The 22,161-nt window shown below is 35.9% G+C and overlaps 1 protein-coding gene across 20 annotated transcripts in view; it reads right to left on the reverse strand.

The window, feature by feature from the left end:
- CHD9 (chromodomain helicase DNA binding protein 9) overlaps nucleotides 1-22,161 on the reverse strand; it is a 235,826-nt gene that overhangs the window by 67,169 nt on the left and 146,496 nt on the right. For all 20 annotated transcript variants that reach the window (XM_047834132.1, XM_047834147.1, XM_047834146.1 and 17 more), the window contains 7 exons: nucleotides 18,959-19,045; nucleotides 18,631-18,768; nucleotides 10,022-10,143; nucleotides 6,311-6,554; nucleotides 2,025-2,201; nucleotides 754-897; nucleotides 379-634 (listed from right to left, as the gene is read on the reverse strand). In XM_047834132.1, the coding sequence (XP_047690088.1) occupies nucleotides 379-634; nucleotides 754-897; nucleotides 2,025-2,201; nucleotides 6,311-6,554; nucleotides 10,022-10,143; nucleotides 18,631-18,768; nucleotides 18,959-19,045 (1,168 nt within the window). The remainder of the gene's footprint in view (nucleotides 1-378; nucleotides 635-753; nucleotides 898-2,024; nucleotides 2,202-6,310; nucleotides 6,555-10,021; nucleotides 10,144-18,630; nucleotides 18,769-18,958; nucleotides 19,046-22,161) is intronic.

Genomic DNA, 22,161 nt, shown 5'->3' on the forward strand with positions numbered 1-22,161 from the left:
AGAACTTAATAAGACCTTAAAAAGCAACATGATTACAGAACAAAAACAGACACTAACTGGAGACCTGGACTGCAAAGGGACGAGGAAAAAGAAAAATATAAACTCAGAGGCCCAAAGGTAGGCTTTGCTGTCTTTACCCATGAGGAGGATTCTATTGGAGGAGGAAGTCCAGTCCACATTAGACTGAACCAAGTCCTGCTCCTGTAACCTAGCATGCAATCATGGGGCACCCTGATGCTGAAACACCAAGAGTGGTACATCACTGCCTTTCCTCATAACAGCCACTGCAGCTGTAGTAGTAGTGGTGGTGTTGCTGTCGTTAATTCACGAGCATTCGTTCAAAGAAACAAGTATTTGTTTGCAATCCTTGTTAGCTACCTTTGATAAGATACGGATGATTGCAGCACTTCCTGAGCTCCATCATGGTATTGACCAAGTTAGGTACATTGGTCTGCCCTGCCCCTTTGGATAAAAAGGAGAAGTTCTTCTCCAAAATAGCCCGGTAGTATTTCTTTTGAATGTTAGTAAGTTCCACTTCAATGATGGTTTCTTCCTTTGGTGCCAGCTTCTTCTCCACATCTTCTTTCAATCGCCTCAACATCATGGGTTTCAGGATAGCCTGAAGTTTTTGCACCTGCATAAAAAATGATGAAAAGATATATAATGTATATGTGCATTTAGTTACAAATACATAAACACAATCACAGTGATAAGAGATTTGATGCCTTTGTTTACAAGGACCAATGAGGATACCTGTTCTTCTGTTTTCAGATCCCCAAATTCTTGCATAAATGTTGATTCGGAAGGAAACCTTAAAGGTTCTAGGAAGTGAAGAAGACTGAATAGTTCTTCAACTGTATTTTGGAGAGGTGTACCAGTCAAAAGCACCTTGTGTTCCTACATGAAGCAAGAATAATTCATATCACATACCACAGTACTAAAATTATATGAAAGCTGACATAGGTTATCAAATGTTCAATGTTTTTCAAAAGCAAGTATCTTTCCCAACCATAATTTTCAAGAGTCAACTCAAAATACATCTCTACCCACAAATCTTCACTAATTTTTCAAATGCTTTTTTAAAAACTCTTATCATTCTTGTAATACTTCCCTTTTACAGGCTATTTTTACCTATTCATGCTTTTAAAAGAAAATTTCTAAATAATTAACAAGCATATTTTATATTTTCTCAAAGAAATAGAACTTTCAAGAACAAAGAAGCTATTTGTTTCTTTAGTACTCATTCTTGGCATGGTAATTTGTATGCAAAATGGTTCTCATTCTTTATCATTTGGCTAAACATCACTGGACTTTTCACAGAATAATGTCATTAAGGCTACAATGCAACAATACGAAGAGCTGACTGGAATATGCTTCTAAACTAGAGTTGCATTACAAACTGAACATAATAGTAATAGGAAATAGACAAGATATCTGATGATAGTATGAATTATCATTTAAAATTTGATTTGACAGTATCTCTAAATCCCCAAGCTAAATATTTGTATATGTATCTGTATATCTGCATATGTATGTATACGCCAGTAAATGTTTAGTCTAGAAAGATATACACTCATCTATAAACACTGGAGTGGGGAGTGGAACTAGGGGGTGGGCATCAATGGGGCACAAAAAGGAGGACTTTGATGTGTTCCTGTATGTAGTTCCGCATACTGGAGTGACTTGTTCAAGTGTCCGTGTACTAATTACGTGATGTTAATTAAATGAAAATGTTAAAAAAATGGAAAAGACTCTGATTTGAAATAAGCAAACACACTAGCAAGAAGACTTTAAAAAATGCCATTTATTAATTGTAACCAATATATGCTGAGCATGTGAAATTTTGTTCCTTAGTAATTAAACCGTAAGAGAAAACAGAAAAAACCTCAATTACCAGACAGAAATCAGATATAACCATCTTCTAAAACTTAAAAAGGAGTACATTTAGCATTAGCTCTCTGCCTTTGCATTTCACTACGCAGCTAAGAAACTGAATTAAGTCAAAATAACGATAAGTTACTTACCAGATTCATGAGTTTCAGACCTTCAAGAAGTTTACAATTTTTATTCTTTAACCTATGTGCTTCATCAATAATCACACATCGCCATTCAATTGCATTTAGCTCTCCACAGCCACCAAGAATCATTTCAAAAGTGGTGATGATGGCTTGGAATCTGTAAGCTCCTCGAATGATACGCCCCTAGAAATTTATTATCAAATACAATAATTTGCTAGAATGTCTTCATCACAATTTTTAATTCCTGTCAAATTGCATAAAAATACATCTAAAGACATCTGCTACATTTTCCACTGAAATTTTTACATATGCATATATTTTCTTTAAATGAGGACATTTAGCATTAAAACTATATTATAGTGTTTTCAAGAATAATGTAAAAAATGTATACCAACACAATTATTTAATTTATAATTATATTCAAGTATTCCCTGATAAAATGTTTTATAGTTTTTAAGAGTTATAGTAACAATTTTAGATCAAGAAAGAATGGCCATTACAAAATCTGGCCAGTGAAATTTCAATTTTAACATTTATCATTTATATCCATGAGTTCACACATACAATGGCAAATAAATAGTTGATATCAAAATTAACCACCTGAGTCACGTATTCAGCAAATATTTATTGCGTGTCTATGTGCCAGGCCCTGCTCCAGATGCTGGAGATATGGCAGTAAATAAAACAGAAATAATTATCCAAGTAGAACTTACATCCCAATGATTCAAATTCAGGACACAGCCATTGAGAAAAAAACAAAAATTTTTTTAAAAAGTTACAAAGTGATAAGGGCTGTGAAATAAAACAGGGATAAATAATAAGTGTAGGGTCAGAGGTGACCACTATAATGTTATGAATTGGCTGGAAGGCCATTACTAAGAAGTGACATTTGAGTAAAGTCCTGAAGATGAGGGAGAAACCCAGGTGATACCTAGAGATCTAGAGGAGAAAGCATTCTTGGAAGGAGTAGCCAAGCGTGAAGGTCCTCATGTGGGAGTATCTTTGGCAGTCTTCACGTAATAGTAAGAATGCCAGAGTGGCTGAAACCTGCTGAGTGTGAAGGGGATGAAGCTGTGCCGGGACCTGAAAGTGTGCTAAGGAATTGGCTCTTTCTCTGAGCAAGAAGCTATTGGGGGGTTTTGGGACAAGAGTAACATGGTTTGACATGTATTTTAAAAGAGTAATTTTGGCTTCTGTGGTAAAAATAGTCTGAAAGAGGCCAGGGACAGGTCATAGAGCCCCATTAAGGGACTGCCATAGTAATCCAAGCAAGAGATCACCATGGGAAGTCATGAGAAGTATTCAGTTCTAGATGTATCTTGAAAGGAGATCCCAAAGGATTTGAAAGGAGATATACCTAAATGGATAGGTATAGAGTGAGATAAAGAGGATTCAAGCTTAACTGCAGAATTTTTTTTTCTTGAACAATTAGAAGGTGGTGCTGCTATATACTACAAAGAGAAAATTCAGGATTTTGGACATGTTATATTTGAGACGACTACTAGATATCCAAGTGGAATAGCTGAACAGGCATTTGGATAGGACTCTGGAATTCAGGAAAGAGGTTAGAGTTGGTGATAAGATTTGGGAGCTTCTAGCAGTACAGATGGTACTCAAGTTGTAGGACTGAATGGAGCCTCTGATGGAATAAGTATGGATATGAAAGAGTCTGAAGATGGAGCTCTGGGTCACCCCCAAGTTCAGATAGGGAAGATAAGAAGGAACCAGTAAAAGGGGCTTCAGAAAGAATGGGTAATGATATAGGACAGCACGACAACCTAGAAGCCAAGTCAAAGGAATGTTTAAATGGGACTGAAAACTGTAAATTATTAGGGATTAGGAGAAATGAAGGGTTAAGAAAGACTGTATATTCTGATTTAGGGTTTAATTCCTACTATTGATCATATACAATGGCCATTAAATTGATCCAGTAGAATATTATTAGAATAGGGGTAAAGTGTAAGTCCATGGCATTTACACAGCTCTAACAACCTAGGATAGGATGCTTTCAGTAAAACTGACATCACAATGTTTAAGAAGAAGAGCTTTTGAGTCTAAGTGACCTGGGTTTATTAATCCCAGTTTTGGTGGGGTTTTGGAGGAAACTATATAACTTCTTTATACCTCAGTTTCCTCATTTGTAAATGGGGCTAATGTTATTACCTATTTACAAGGTAGGCATTACAAAGATTAGGCAAAATACCGCCTCTAAAATGTATGGCATACTGCCTGGCACATGGTAATTACTCAATAAATATTTGTGATTATTAGTATTATTATCTCTGTTACTTTTTTCAGGGTAATTCAGAAAATGTTAGCATAATTTTACTGCTACTATGATAGCAGAAGGTAAATATTCAATTAATTTATATTAAAATATACCTGAAAGAGTTCATAGTTAAATCTGTATTTATTTTTTAGATTTTTTTTTTTTAACATTTATTTTTGAGAAATAGACAGAGAACGAGCAGGGGAGGTACAAAGAGAGAAGGAGACACAGAATCCGAAGCAGGCTCAGGCTCTGAGCTGTCAGCACAGAGCCTGACGCGGGGCTCAAACCCACAAATCGTGAGATCATGACCTGAGCTGAAGTCAGCTGCTTAACCGACTGAGCCACTCAGGTGCCCCTTGAATCTGTATTTAAAGCACAAATCTATTTATCTCATCTTTAAAGGAGACATTTTTACCTTTTTAAATTTTAAACCTGTCAGAAAGTATTTTTCCAGAATGTATAACATTTACTACAAAAATATAATATTTTATATATACTATTCAGTTTATAACACATCAAGAATCTTTTAGCTTTTAGGCTCTCATGTTCATACCAAGCTCACATGAGACATATATTAAAATTGCAACCCTGTTAAACATCTCTTAAGCTCCCAAAGTTTTAATTATGCTTTTTATATATACTATAGATATATAGTATATATAGAACTATGTACATATATAGTATATATCGAACTAAGTCAATCATAATCATTTTTATGATAGCATACAGCTCTTAAATTCTACAAATGTATGATTGGGAAGAATAAAACACTGTAGAAGGAAATCAAACTATAATCTAACTGAAATGTCATAGGCTTGAAAGGTACAAAGGTGACAGTTTCAATAAAACTGAGGAATAACTAAAGGGTTAAACAGATGCTTTATTTCATAGGAGATGTAACTGTTTCAACCATAAAAGTAAGAGGGACAATGAGGTTGAAGGAACTAAATCAATTAATACGTCCATTTTCAGCCTCCAATAGGTAGAAAATCAGTTACACTTGGTAAGAAAAGCAGTAGAAGGCTGGGCACATTACCTTACTTCAAACTGTATCATATCCCTTGACCTGGCCATGTGTTATAATGAGCCTTATAAAATAAAAGAATCAGTGAAAGAAAAATAAAATGTTAAGGTGCTACTGAGGCAGAGTGTCAGGCAATAAACCTATTCCAATTAAAAAGTATAATTTGTGTGAACTATGTTTTTATTGATTTTGTTATTTCTTAATAAAATTCTTAATCTAAAAGAGTCCTATTACCTACCACTCAGAACTGCAATTAGCACTTAATGCTTTCTACATTTAACTTTCTGCTGGAAAATTCTTTATTATGATGTCATCTCTTAATTTTATGATGTGTGTATTTAGCTGAAAAATAAGAAATCTCCTACTAAAGAGTAAGAGGCCAAAGGAAAACAGAAAATGTGCCTTTAGGATTTAGGGGGAGAAGAAAGCCACCAAATCACCACAGTACTGGAATAACAATCCAAACAGGAAAAAGATATAGAGGTGTGCTTGTATCTGCATACAAAACAAACAAACCAAACTTTAAAATATGTCTAAAAATCAAAATCCTTTGAACATGAAAGAGAACCTAGGTTTTATCTGAATAGGCATTTAAACCCATCGTGTTCACTGAAGATTTAAATTTTTTAAATGGAGGGGAAAAAACTGGAGGATGATCAAAGAAACAAATACTATTCTAAAAATAAATTTAATGTAAATTTAAAAGCAATCAGTAAAACAATTATTCTAGTTGAAATATTAGGGATACAATCAAATTAGTACATTTGTATAAATTGGCACACTTTATAGTGAACTAGAACATGAACCTAATTCCTTGCCATTGTTCTCTTCAGCTACGAAAATTTATTGGAAAATAGATATGATGAATGAAGAGCCTGAACAAAGACGTTTGTAGGCAAATAATACGCATCCTTAATTTGAAAACAATGAATGTGTAGTAATTAGCTTTTTCAAACCTGACCTTTCAAACAACCAACAAAATCACCAGCAACACACCTGTGAGTCCCTGAAGTACATCTCATATTGCTGTATCATCTGTCTGCTAATCAGGCTCCCATGGTAAACCACAACATTAATATCAGTCCATGTACGGAATTCTCTCTCCCAGTTTGCAATAGTAGAAAGTGGAGCGATAATCAGGAAAGGTCCTCTTATACCAGTCAGAAGGATTTCGTAGAGGAATGTAATTGACTGAATGGTTTTGCCAAGACCCATTTCATCGGCTAAAATGCAGTTTCGTCTGAAATAAACAAATATATTATCCATGTATACATTGGGTTTTTCTGTACACTACAATGTCTTTAAAGATAAATATTCAGAAATAATCAAAGACCAAGTTAAAATACTTGCATTTATAAAAAATAAAAGTTGCTGAAGTGCAGAATAGGCATATCATTATTTATATATATAAAGTTATAATTTTATTATAATCCTGAAGAGGGAAAACTGTAGATTTTTGTAGCTCCAAAATAAAGATATCACCCATTAGAGGTATGATTTTGTTAAAGAATGAAATGGCAAGAGTAAGGCAAACTAAATATATTATTTTTTCAGGAAGCATTTATTAAATACCTTCTATTATCTCAGGGACAGTATGAGAAGATAGGATACAAAAAAAATAGAACATGTTCTCTGCCTTCCAGGGGCTTGTATCTATTAGAAAAGCAGACATGCAAATAGATAAATAAATAACCAACCAACCAAACAAACAGTTATGCAATGTGCTATCACAGAAGCACAAATAAAGCACTGTTTTTCAACTTTGGCTGTGCATTAGAAGAACCTGAAAGCCTGAAAGAAACACAAGATACCCAGGGCTTTCCCCTACACATTATGATTCAATGTGTATGGAGTAGGATAAAAGCAGCTATAATTAAAAAAAAAAAAAAAAGTTCCACAGATGATTATAAGGCCAGTTGAGAATCATCAGAGTTAAGTTTATTAAGAAGCTCAGAGGAGTAAGTGTCCAACTCTGGCAAAAAGAGAGTAGAAGAGATCTCTTTCAGAGAAGAGGTTAGTAATGGGTAAGATTTTGCCTGAGAGCACAGCAAAGGAGTAGAGGTGTAAAGAACATGACCAACTGGGAGACTACAAATATGGTTTTGAGATGAGGGTAAAAGGAGGGGGTATTATTGAGATATGAAGAGGTCATAAATGAAGAAGGTTAGACATCATTCTGTTATGCAGTGGGAGTCAGTGAGAAGTTTTAAAGAAACCTGATGAGTTTGGGTTTGTATTTTGAAGTTTACTCGGGTTCTGCTGTGGTTATTCGAAGGTGAGGTGACTAGAAGCTGGGACACTAATTGGTGAAGTACTGTAATAATGCAGGAAACAATGATGGGCACTTGGACTAAGGAAGGGGGGCAAAGAGGAGAGAAAGTTAATTATGACTTGGAACGATTTAGACTTAGTGACCAACCAGATATACGTGGTATCAGATGACAGCCAGATTTCAGTCTGGTTGACTAAACGAACTGTATTATTGTTAATTTAATTTATGTAGGCTCCACACCCAACATGGGGCGAGAACTCACAACCCCAAGATCAAGAGTTGCATGCTCTACTGACTGAGCTAGCCAGGTACCCCTGAACTGTGTTATTCTTAACTGAAATACAAAATATGGAAGAAGAACAAGTTTGGCATGGAGGAAACAGGAAGTGATATGGTTAATTTTGAATTTTGTGTTTAAAGAATAGGTGAGATAGACTTTAAGGGTAGCAAGAGGCAAAGGGAAATATGGGCTTGGAGTGAGTTCAAGGTCTTAGAGATAAAGATGCGAGACCATTAGGATGTTGTTGATAAGTGAAGGCACAAGGGGGGGTGGAGAACAAACCTGTACAAGAAGAGAGCAAAAGAGGAACTTCAGGAGGAAAAGCAATACTGAAAGGGCAGGCAGAGGAAGGAAAACCAGCAGACCTGAAAGTCACAGAGTCTGGACGGAGTCACACTATGGAAGCTGCTGGGGGCGAAAATGGGGGAAAGTTTACAGAAGGAGCAATTACTACACAAATCACAAATCAAGAATTTGCAGCAGGGACACAGCAAATTAGGGCTGAAAAATACCTCATGGATTGGGAAACAGAGCGTTACAAAGATAGAGAATCAAATCCAAACAACAGGTTTAGAGAGAGCTGGAGATGAGGAAATGGGAAGAGACCATATGGCCTGTTCTTCCTAGAAATTACAAAGAGGGCTCGAGGCAGCCAGAAGGAGAAACAGAGCCAAGAAGAGAAGGTTTATTCTTTTCTTTCTTGTACTTTTACAACAGGTTAAACCCAGATTTGTTCGCAGAGTGAAGGGACAGCACTACTCTTGAGAGGGCTTGAAGAAGTGACAGAGGTGTGAGAGTTGATCGAAGTGAGGTTCTGAGAAAACTGGATGAGCTGCATCTCAAGAACATAGGTAGCAGCTTGGGTCTTGGTCCTAGGGAGGTACCTCTTAACTTCTGGTACATGAGAATGGGGTAAGAAAAGCTAAGAATGGAGCTACGTTTGTAGGCCTGGCTCTGAAGGCAGGGAGGAATCTGAACAAGCTCACCTGTGGGCCCTGGGCTCCTCTACGGAGCAGTCTCACGGGCAGTGAGAAGGGCTGGGCTGTGATAGAGGGCTGTGAGAGAAGTGCTGTAAGTTTAAAACAAGCAATGGAGGCCATGGGAAGGGTACTGATGAGGGAATACAAGTAAAACAATATTTTGTTAACTATTTTACCTGGAAGGTTCTCCTGAGAAAAATGAAAGTCAATATTTAGAAAATATAAACTAGAAGAGTGCTGTGTGAGGTAACAAGTCCCTCCTAACTCCATATGACTGCATCTCATGACTCCCCATTACTCAGTGTAACAACTCAGAAGAATCAAGTGAGAAGTAAAAACACAGAAGAATGATTCTGAATAAAAGCATCATCAAATTTTGCTGTTATTACTAATAACAATGCCTTATTGTTTGCTCTTTTGTATACACCACCACACTTTCTCAATCATGGGTCTGTTTTTCACTTCTTTTGCAATTATATTTTCTTCTCAGTAAAAAAGTGAGATAATGTTCCACACAGCATTTTGAACAACATGGAAAATAAAGGGGTAAATTCATTACTAGGTTCTTACATTTTGATTTCTGCTTCTGTTTTTTTGTTTTTGTTTTTGTTTTTGTTTTTGTTTTTAAGTAGGCTCCATGCCCAGCGTGGGGCTTGAAGTTATGGCCCTGAGACTGAGAGACTTGCATGCTCTACTGACTGAGCCAGCCAGGCACCCTTTATATTTTGATTTCTACTCCTCATCAACTGCTGACAAACTGCTTCTTGAAGACTTAAATAATAGACCTACCTAATTCTTACTGGTATAATTGCTCACACTTTACTAACCAGATTCAATTCCTGGCAGACAGCAGTCTAAGCTGATAAACTGAAAAATACTTTGTAACACAACAGATGTTTTATGATAGTAAGAAAGGTATTTCAAATTTTATTATTAATCATTTAAATCAATTAATCATCTTAATTACTCATCTGATTGGCATACCGTTAAAGGAAGGAACTGAAGTCAAAATCCTAAATTGTAATTTATATATTTTCCTGAGGTAATCTCACTTTTAATAATAAAAACTCCATGACAGTAACAATACAGCAACATCAGTACCTATTTTACTTAACATATTTTGACACAAATAATAAAACAACACAATTTTTTTTCTATTAAGATGTACTACCTACCTATTGTACCAATTGAATAAGAGCCAGTTGAGTCCTTCCAGTTGATATTCCCTGAGTTGATTGCCATTTTTATAGTCCCTGGATTGATCAATTTTTTTCCAAATATTAGCAGGAGGACGATCCTTTAGAAAAAAAAAAGAATGATGTATTTCAGAGTTTTTTAATCTTCCATACATCTCATACATGGTAAAAGCATTGCTTTTAAAGTAATTATAGAAGCATAACATTACATAGTGTTATGACAAAATTTTACAAACATCTAGAGACCAAGTTAGTTCTGCACAAACTCTTCCAGAAAATTGAAGAAGGCAGCATATGTCAACTCATTCCATGAAGCCCTGATACTAAAATCAAAGCTATTACACAAACTCACTACACATCAATATCTCTAATGAATACAGATGCAAATTTCATAACACAATTTTAACAAATGGGATCCAATATTGAAAAGGGTAATACATCATGACCAAGTGAATTTTTCCCAGGAATGGAAGGTAGTTTAAATTTGAAAATTAATCAATGTTGATCAACAGACAAAAATAGATAATCTCAAAAGATGCAGAAAAGGGATTTAAAAAGTCCAATACCTGTTCCTGATAAAAATTCTCATTAAATTTTGAATAGATGGGAACTTCCTCACCTGATACGGTACATCTACGAAAAGAGCCAAAGCTTACATCATACTTAATGATTGTTATCTCCTTAAGAATGGAAAAAGGTAAGCATGTCCACTGTCCCCACTTTTATTCAACATTGTACTGCAGGTTCTAACATGTGCAATCAATCAAGAAAAAGAAATAAAAGGCTTTAAGATTAGAAATGAAGAGGTAAAACTAAATTCGAAGAAGACATGATTTGTCTATGGACAAATCCTGTGGAATCTACAACAAAGATAAACTAAACAGTGATTTTATTAGCAAGGTTGCATGACACAAGATCAATATACAGAAAACTATATTCTACATTGTAGAAACAATTACAAACACATTAAAAATTATCATAACAGCATCCAAAATATGCACTATTTAGGAATACATCTCACAAAATCATGTAAGAGTGGTATATTTAAAACTATAAAACATTGCTGAGAGAAATTAAAGAGGTAAAGAAATGGACTTTTAGAGACTAAGTCTCAACATTATTGTTAATACCTTCCAACTGAAAAACAGATTCAACATAACCCAACCAAATCCCAGCAATGTTTTTGTAGAAATTGACATGCTGATTCTAAAACCATATGTAAATGCAAAAGACTAGAAAGATCCCAAACAATTTGAAAAATAATAAAGTTGGAGGATTTATAATGATTTCAAGACTTGTAAAAGTTAAAGAATCGAGACTGGGTGGAACAGTTGTAAAGATAACAAATAGGTCAGTGGAACAGGACAGAGGGTTTAAAAATACACCCACATGTATGAAATCCATTGATTTCTGACAAAGTAGGAAAGGCAATTTAGTGGACTAAAAATAATTATTTTCCCCCCAGAATGATGCTAGAACAATAGGATACCCATAAGCAAAAAATGAACTTTGATCCATACATATACTATATGCAAAAATTAACTAAAAATTCACCATTGACCTAGCAATCCCTACCAAAATAACACCAGCATTCTTCACAGAGATAGAACAAACAATTCTAAAACTTATGTGAAACAAGGAAGGATCCAGAATAGCCAAAGCAATCTTGAAAAAGAAAACCAAGCTGGAGGCATCACAATCCTGGACTTCAATCTGTATTACAAAGTTGTAATCATCAAGACAGTATGGTACTGGCACAAAAACAGACACTCAGATCAATGGAACAGAACAAAGAACCCAGAAATGGACCCACAAAAGTATGGCCAACTAATCTTTGGCAAAGCGGGAAAAAATATCCAATGGAATAAAGACAGTCTCTTCAGCAAGTGGTGCTGGGAAAACTGGACAGCGACATGCAGAAAAATGAACCTGGTCACTTTCTTACACCATACACAAAAATAAACTCAAAATGGATGAAAGACCTAAATGTAAGACAGGAAGCCATAAAAATCCTCAAGGAGAAAGGCAAAAACCTCTTTGATATTAGCCGTAGCAACTTCTTACTCAACACGTCTCCAGAGGCAAGAGAAACAAAAGCAAAAATGAACTATTGGGACCTCATCAAAATAAAAAGCTTCTGCACAGTGAAGGAAACAAGCAGCAAAACTAAAAGGCAACTGATGGAATGGGAGAAGATATTTGCAAACGACATATCAGATAAAGGGTTAGCATCCAAAATCTATAAAGAACTTACCAAACTGAACACCCAAAAAACAAATAATCCAGTGAAGAAATGGGCAAAAGACATGAATAGACACTTCTCCAAAGTCATCCAGATGGCCAACCAACACATGAAAAAATGTTCACATCACTCATCATCAGGGAAATACAAATCAAAACCACAATGAGATACCACCTCATACCTGTCAGAATGGCTAACATAAACAACTAAGGCAAGAACAGATGTTGGTGAAGATGTGGAGAATGAGGATCTCTTTTGCACTGCTGGTGGGAATGCAAGCTGGTGCAGCCACTCTGGAAAAATAGTATGGAGGTTCCTCAAAAAATAGAAGTACCCTATGACCCAGCAATTGCACTAGGTATTTATCTAGCGAATACAGGTGTGCTGTTTCAAAGGGGCACATGCACCCCAATGTTATTTATAGCAGCACTATCGACAATAGCCAAAGTATGGAAAGAGCCCAAATGTCCATCAACAGATGAAGAAGATGTGGTATGTGTATACACACACACACACACACACACACACACATACATACAATGGAGTATTACTCGGCAATCAAAAAGAATGAAATCTGGTCATTTGCAACTATGTGGATGGAACTAGAGGTTATTATGCTAAGTGAAATTAGTCAGAGAAAGACAAATGTCATATGACTTCACTCATATGAGGAATTTAAGATACAAAACAGATGAACATAAGGGAAGGGAAGCAAAAATAATATAAAAACAGGGAGGAGGACAAAACATGAAAGACTCTTAAATATGAAGAACAAACAGAGGGTTGCTGGAGGGGTTTTGGGAGGGGGGATGGGCTAAATGGGTAAGGGGCATTAAGGAATCATTCTTGCAATCATTTTTGCAGTATATGCTAACTAACATGGATATCTTATTCTTGAAATCATTTTTGCAGTATATGCTAACTAACATGGATATAAATTAAAAAAATAAAGCATAAAAAAATTCATCATAGACCTAAATGTTACCTAAAACTAAATAAAAATTTCTAGCAAAGATTTCTTAGATATAATACCAAAAGTATGATCCATAAGGAAAAGACAGATAAACTGGACTTAATCAAAATTAGGAACTTTTGTTCTTTTATAGACATTGGTAAGAAGTGAAAAGACAAGCCACAGACTAGGAGCTAAGATTTACAAATCATATATCTGATAAAGGACTTATATATAGAACACATAAATAGTTCTTAGAGCTAAATAATAAGAAAGCAAACAAGCCAATAAAAAATAGGCAAAATATTTAAATGTCACTTTGTTAAAGAAAATACACTAACGGCAAATAAACACATGAGATTCTAAACATCATTAATCATTAGGAAATGCATATAAAATCACAATGTCGTACCATCATATACATATTAGAATGGCTAAGATTAAAAAGACTGTCAATATCAAGTGTTGACAAGGATGTGAAGCAACGAGAACTCTTATACAATGCTGTGGAGAATGTATTATGGTGTGACCAGTTACGAAAAAGTCTGGCAGTTTCTTAAAAAATTAAACAGAACACCGAACATATGACCCAGCCATTTTACTCATGCGTATTTACTGAAAAGACATGAAAGCTCATGTCTAGACAAAGACTTGTATACTAAAGTCCATAATACCTTAGTTCTAATAGCCAACACAAGTATTCATCAACAGATGAATGGATAAACAAATTGTGGGATATTACAACAAATCCTACTCAGTAATGTAAAGGAATGAATGAACTATCAATACATGCAATAACATGAATCTCAAATGCTACATGAAAGGAGTCATACAAAAAGAACAGTATAAGAACATTTAAAACAATTCATAGTGACATAAGGAAGATCGGTAATTGCCTACAGGTGGGGAATGGGGTTAGAGGAAGGAAGATTTTGGGGGGAGGGATTACAAAGGGGCATGAGAATATGGGAGTGATGGATAGTTCATTATCTTGATAATAGTGATGGTTTCAGACATCAAAACTTATCCAACCGTATACTTCAAATATGCAATTTACTGCATGTTGCTTCAAACTCAAACTATCTTTTAGAAATATGATGTAGCTGGGTCTGGTTCAAGATGATGACAGAGGAAGAACCTGAACTTACCTTTTCCCACAGACACCCTAAATCTACAACTACATATGCAACAATTTCCTCTGAAAGCAACCCCAAAACTAGCTGAGTAACTCCTACACATCAGGCAAATGAGAAAAAAACAGGTGAGACAGGCTGAGACACAATCTCGCCATAAACCCAGTGCCCTGTGTAGTGACCCATAATCAGGAAGGAACTTACAAGTCTAAGCTTCTCCCTGAGAAGCAAATGGTTTAAATGCTGTATATTGGTACCCCAACTTTTAAGATCTGAACCTGAGAGATGAGCCCCCAAAACATCTAGCTTTGAAACCCAATAGGGCTTGCATCCATGAAACCCACAAGGCTACATAGCTAACTGAGAGACTCTTCTTCAGGTGCTCACGTGGACTCACCTGGTTACACCCCAGGACTAGTGCAGAGGCAGCCGACTAAAAAGGATGATGTATATCGAATTTTCACTCATATTTGAAATCTACCATACTTCTCTATACCACTTTTGATATTCATGGTACAACGAATTTCTTTGAAAAAAAAATCTAGAAGCATAACACTGTATGCAAAAAAAAAAATCATTTACATATATACTGTAGTCCCACTTTTCAATATATTTTTTCTTCCCCAGTAATAAAAAGCTCTGTCATGAATTTATTCTGGATAGCCAAGACATAAACTTTCTTAAGACTGATGGATGGGTGGAGACAGAACAATATTCTAGCCCCAAACTAGTAGGATCTAGGTCTCAGGAGGATAAATACATTTCTGAGAAACAAATGCAAGGTTTCCTATGGTCTTCCACTTGCAAGTGAGAGTATATTGTTACTAATCAACAAAATGACACCTCTAAAAATTACCAGGATGGTCAGGGTCAGCATATGGTAATTGTGAAAGAAAAACAAAATAGGCTATTAGTAATCTGAAAACAGCTGGCAATTAAAGCTCTGCTGGAACTAAATACAATCAGGGTTTACTAAAGAAAACATTTCTTAAATGGTATCCAGTGAACTTGAATTTCCAGAATCTCTAAAAACACTTTACATGTTTTATATGTTGTTTTATTTAATAATAGCCTAGCAAAAATCCACTTCCCTCCTACAGTATTTAACTATGTTAGGCTTGCACCACTGTCAAATGCATGTGGTACATGAATTAAGGGGATTGTTTCTAATGGCTAATCTCCCTTTATCAAGGACTAAGGCAGTGCTTTTCTCAGTCATGTGTATCAAAATCATCTTTTTTAAAAACACTTTTGCCTGGGGTCTGCTCTCAGACATTCTGATTCTGAAGCCAGGAAATAGAAAACCAGGCATCTTGAATTTCTGAAAAGTTCCCAACTGATTCTGATATGCACTTCTGACTGAGGATCACTGATTGATGAGGCTAAAAAACTAGGTTACCACTGAGGCACAGTCCCCAATTCCAAAAAGAAAATCTTTCCTTTCCATTATATCCCTTGACCCACCCCTCCCTTAACTAGTTAACACTTTTGCTTCCCAGTACAAGGGAAGGCATTCTGTAGTCAAAGGAATGGGGGTAAGGCTGTTGTTCTCTTGGTAACAGATGATGGATATTACTGAGAGATAAATTAAGAAGAACAGAAAAGAGTTATTATAAAAATATGATCTATTCCATGAACAGTTAATCTATTTCCTACTCTTACGTCATATCTCCACATTTTTCATGGCAGCTTTCCTCACTGTCATGCTAACTGAAAAGTGATCTGCGCCTGCCTTTCCATGTATAAATTCCCTCTTTGGCGAAGTAAGAAATTTCTGTGACCAAATTACATTTGAAAGAGGACAGGACAAAATATTTAATAAAATCATAATAGGTCTCATTGTGAATTTCTTTTGGTTGGCCCCCAAAACTGAATTCACAGAATAATCTTATGTTTTAGAGTTGAAATAAACAATTTTAGGAATTAAAAGTAAAAAATTATTCAACATCACTCATCATCAGGGAAATACAAATGAAAACCACAATGAGATACCACCTCACACCTGTCAGAATGGCTAACATTAACAACTCAGGCAACAACAGATGTTGGTGAGGATGCAGAGAAAGAGGATCTCTCTTGCAGTACTGGTGCAAGTCCCACTACTGGTGGGAGTGCAAACTGCTACAGCCACTCTGGAAAGTAGTATGGAGGTTCCTCAAAAAATTAAAAATAGAACTACCCTATGACCCAGCAATTGCAGTACCAGGTATTTATCCAAGGGAGATAGGTATGCTGTTTCGAAGGGACACAAGCACCCCAATGGTTATAGCAGTACTATCAACAATAGCCAGAGTATGGAAAGAGCCCAAACGTCCATCAATGGATGAATGGATAAAGAAGATGTGGTATATACATACTATGGAGTATTACTTGGCAATCAAAAAGAACAAAATCTTGCCATTTGTAACTATGTGGGTGGAACTGGAGGGTATTATTCTAAGCGAAATTAGTCAGAGAAAGACAAATATCATATGACTTCACTCATATAAGGACTTTAAGACACAGAACAGATGAACATTAGGGAAGGGAAGCAAAAATAGTATAAAAACAGGGAGGGGGAAAAAACAGAAGAGAGTCTTAAATATGGAGACCAAAGTGAGGGTGACTGGAGGGGTTGTGGGAGGGGGGATGGGCTAAATGGGTAAGGGGCATTAAGGAATCTACTCTTGAAATCATTGTTGCACTATATGCTAACTAATTTGGAGTAAAAGAAAATTTAAAAAGAAAAAGAAAATAAATCAAAGTAAAAAATTATAGAATTATTAGCAATAACACAACTTGCCAGAGCCTTCTGGAATTCTAGTTTCTGTATTAGAAAAGTCAATAACCTGTTCAAGTTTTTTTAATTTTTTTTGACCAGGGAAGAGATTAATTAGTACTGCCCCAGCCAAAAAAACAAAAACAAAAAAAAACCCAACAACAACAACAACAAAAAAAACAAACAAAAACCAATGTACTTAATTTATGTAGGCTTTTTACCAACATTCCATATAAAAGTTTCTTTAAAAATTTTTTTAAATGTAAAAAAAAAAATTTTTTTAATGTTTATTTATTTTTGAGGGAGATGGAGACAAAATGTGAACGGAGAGGGGCAGAGAGAGAGGGAGACACAGAATCCGAAGCAGGTTCCAGGCTCTGAGTTGCCAGCACAGAGCCCGATGCGGGGCTTGAATCCACAAACTGTGAGATCATGACCTGAGCCAAAGTAAGATGCTCAACCAACTGAGCCACCCAGGCGACCCTAAAAGGTTCTTTTAAAATAAAGCTATTATGGAAAGAGATGAACTATTTAGTTATAGAGAATTAACTGGTTTATAGAAAAGGAAAAGGTGAGTGTAATAAGGATTTTTTCCTTAATTTATACATACAGAGAATTAATAACTCCACCTAGAGCTGAAACGGATACATTTTTTTTCAGTTTATTTATTTTGAGAGAGAATGAGTGTGTGTGTGTGTGCGCGCGCACGTGTGGCCAGAGGAGGGGCAGAGAGAGAGAAAAAGAGAGAACTGCAAGCAGGCTCTGCACCATCTGCACAGAGTCTGATGCGGACTCCATCTCATCAACTGTGAGATCATGACCAAGCTGAAATCAAGAGTCCGACACTTAATTGACTGAGCCACCCAGGGGCCAGTGAAACTGATATTCCTGATGTATTTTTTATTGTTTATTTACTTATGTTAGAGAGAGAGGGAGAGCAAGTGGGGGAAGGAGAGAGAGGAATCCCAAGCAGGCTTCACACTGCCAGTGCAAAGTCCATTACAGGGCTCCAACTCATGAACCCTGTAAGATCGTGATCTGAGCTGAAATCAAGAGTTGGACACTTAACTGATTGAGCCACCCAGGTGCCCCTATTCTTGATATTTTTATAAATGACCTGAGAGAAAAAGTAGTGGGACACTGTTAAATTCAGAGACAAGGTAGAAGCATTTGCAACTTTTCTGGAGGGAAATCTGAAGGAAATACTCATCAGAATTATAAATGCACATATGCTCTGACCAAGTGATTACACTTCAGATTTGTCTTACAGACACTTGCACAAGGGCTCCATGTTCAATGTTCGCATTGTTTATGACAGCCAAAAACTGGAATACCCAGTTTTTAGAGGAATAAATTAACATACATAAGATATTATGTAGCAGTTTTTAAAATACAGTATTCACTGTGTGCCAAAAATGAAATTAAAAATGCAAAGACTACATAAAACCTGTTGAACAGAGAAGTGTTAAGATTTTATGAAGTTGTCTAAGACGAAGTTCTTACCAAATGTCTTGTGTCAGGCCTTGAAGCTTGTAACTGTTCAAACTCTTCTATTTTTGCAAGATCTACATCTTCTTTTAGTTCCCAAGTACTATCTTCATACGGTAATGAGCACCACTTTACTAAGTAGTAAATAACAGGCTGTAAAAAAAATTTTTTCATTTTACCATTTTGAAAAAGAGTAGCTAGAAACAGTTTCAATATACTCACCCTACATCCATAAAAACTAAGGAAACATTTTTCAGTGTTTTTAGGTCATTAATTTTTTAAGAACAGTAGGTTTTAACATTTGGCAAGTTTAGGTTTTTAATTTTTTTAACTAAATATTTACCTCACCAGTGTCTTTATCTTCACAAAAAGAGACTTCTAACACTCTGTCTACTTCAACGTAGTCTGGGTTAAATGGTTCCTCTTCCATCTATAATTAAAAAGTAACTTGATCGATATTTGACAAAGAAATAGAAAGATAAAAGCATTATAAATACAATTTACCTATTTTCTATACAGCAAACATAAGTTTGATTTCAATTAAATTTTCAATGAATGGGATACTTCCCTTTTAATTTCCAAAAGATACCTACTAAGAATCAGCATGTTACATATAATAAAAGCAACCAAATAACACTAAAAAATAAGGTACCTTAGACGAGTAGCTTACTCTAGAAGACACGTTCCTTAAAATTTTCCATAAAGGGTCTCTGTACCTTTCTTTGGCCACTTTCCTCAGGTCTATGTGTTGGAGGCCAACCACCCCACCTGTAGGCCCATCTATCAGTTGTATCAAACATTCTTGATCTACTGATGATTCCTGGGCTCAGGACCCAATGACTTAAATGAATGAGGACTCTCTGAGTGACCTCAAATTGCACTCATTTACTCTTCAACCTACGTGCGCTTCTTTCCTGCAGTTTCCTACTAGGCTAGTGATAACACAGCACTGCCCCCACCCCCTTATTCCCAGTTACACAAGTCAGACATGGAGAAGTCAGCTCAGATTCTTTCTCTTTTTTAATCTCCCACATCTAGTAAGTCATCAGTTCTTATAGATTCTGCCTTTAATGACAGCTCAGATTGGTTCCTCCTTCGTCATTCTCCCTGCTTCATCACTTCTTACGTGGACTCTGACAACCTCCTAACTAGTCCTCGACTACCTTCTTGCCTCCCTTTGATCCATTTTCACATTGACCCTAGGGTGATCTTTCTCAAATATAAATCTTACCCATGGCTCCCCTGCTTCAAATCCTTCAGTGACCCTCCCTTGTTTGGGGATCAGGCCCATATTGGTTTGTGTGGAATAAACAGGATCGTACCTTTTACTCCAGCCTCACCTCCTACTGCTTGGCACAGCTGTATCCCAGATTTCATGCTCCCAAAGTACAAAAACGCAGCCTTTTCAAACTCCATGTTATGGCACACCCCCATGTTTTTATACTCGTTCTTCTCCCTTCTGAATGGATTGTTGTTCCTTCTCTTGTCTGCCTGGCTGTTTCCTACTCATTCCTCAACGCCTTACTTTCAATAGCCCTTCTCGACTATCTCTGCTGCCTGTCCTCTGCTTAACCTTTAAATACTGTAGTGCTCCATGGTTCTGTCTTTAGTTCTCTTCACTGTCTCAAATCCTTCCTGAACAATGGTATCATCTCGGGATCTCTTGATAACAAACACACTGCCCAACATCAGAATGGTAACGAGGTGCTTTAAGACAATCTGCATAGTTCCAATTTATGTTGTACCTGAGTCAAGTGAGAAAAATTAGTCTTTGTGAAAAGTTAAAAGATTAAGTATTTCTAAAATCTTTAGCTCATTAGAAATTTCTGTATTAGAGGAGGTGAAAAAATTTTGACCGCCCAGCATCCATAAACTGAGGAGGTCATTAGAATCATCAAATTTTTAAAGTGGATTTTATAATTAGAAAGGAAGTAAGAGTAACTTCATGGTGCAAAAATCTGCCGGATACCACCATAATCTAGTGATTAAAGTTACCACCACCAGTAATGGGGCAAATAGGTATTGTGCACTTCCTGATATGGTTTATTGAGAAGGCTACAGTATCATTTCTGTGGTGGTCTTTTACTTTAATTCCAGTGGAGTCAATACACAGAGTTACATTAGTTTCAGGTGTACAATATAGCAATGTTCTTTTAACATGACTTGAATCCCGAGGAAGCATCAGACGCCACCAAATTTACCACCTATACTCTTTTTTTTCTTTTCTTTTTTTTTTTTTTTTTTTGAGAGAGAGAGATAGCAAGCGAGTGAGCAAGGCGGGGAGAGGGGCAGAGGGAAGAAAAACAAGAATCCTAACTAAGCAGGCTCCACGCTCAGTGCAGAGTCCAATGCGGGGCTGGATCCCACAATCCTGGGATCATAACCTGAGCCGAAATCAAGATTCAGATGCTTAACTGACTGAGCCACTCAGGCGCCATTACCTATACTCTTAAAAATGTTCAAGTAATGAAAAACACAGAAAGACCAATTAAAAGAGATATGACAACACAATTCAACATATGATGCTGGATTGGATTCTGGACCAGTTTAGCAAACACGAAGACACATCTTTTGCTATAAAAATAGTGGAGCAGTTACTGAAATATGAATAAGGTTTGCAGATGGGTTAATACAACATCAATGTTAATTATATTACTATGTAACAGAATTCTTGAAAACTTAAATACCGAGGTATTTGCAACTTGCTTTCAAATGGTTTAAGAAAAAAGGAATGTTCATGGGAGAGAGGCAGAGACTGAGGCAGAGGGAGAACGAATGTGAATGAAAAGCAAACATGGTAAAATGTTAACATTTAGGGAATCGTGTTAAAATATATGTGGGAAAATAAAATGTACAGCATAGGGAATAGAGTCAATGGTGCTGTGATTGCTGTATGGTGACAGATGGCAGTTACACTTGTGAGCACAGTGTAACATACAGACTAGTGGAATCACTATGTTGTACACCTGAAAGTAATATAACATTGTATGTCAACTATACTTCAAGTATAAAGATAGATATAGATACAGATATATATGCATGTGAATTCATTGTACTATTTTTACAACTTAAGATTTTCAAAATAGAAACTCTAAAAAAATCTTCAAATTAAAAAGTTAAAAAAAAATTTAGATGAATCTAAAACTGCTCTAAAATAAGCCCATTAAAAGAAGAAAGAAAAAAAATTTAGAGCAGAAAAGGCCATCAACTAATAGGTGAGACTGTTCAAGTGAATTATTCCTATGATGTTTTTGTTCATACACACACCACCTGGCATAGAAAATATGCAACATATTTCATGTACTGAAAAATCTTAAATTTCCATTTATTTGCTACATTACCATTTCCATTACTTGAATAACTCTGCTGATAAAATTCTTTGAGACATGAACCCACTCATATTCAACTCTTAAGTACTGAAATACATGTGACTTTAAAAATACAAGAAAAAACTAAAAATAAAATAAAAATAGAAGAGTTATCTGCCACTCTGAATTATCAGTGCTCCTGCTGCAGCTAGTTTCCAAGCTAAATTTGGGGAGAGAA

This window comes from Prionailurus viverrinus, chromosome E2 (genome assembly GCF_022837055.1).
Source record: "Prionailurus viverrinus isolate Anna chromosome E2, UM_Priviv_1.0, whole genome shotgun sequence".
NCBI lineage: Eukaryota > Metazoa > Chordata > Mammalia > Carnivora > Felidae > Prionailurus > Prionailurus viverrinus.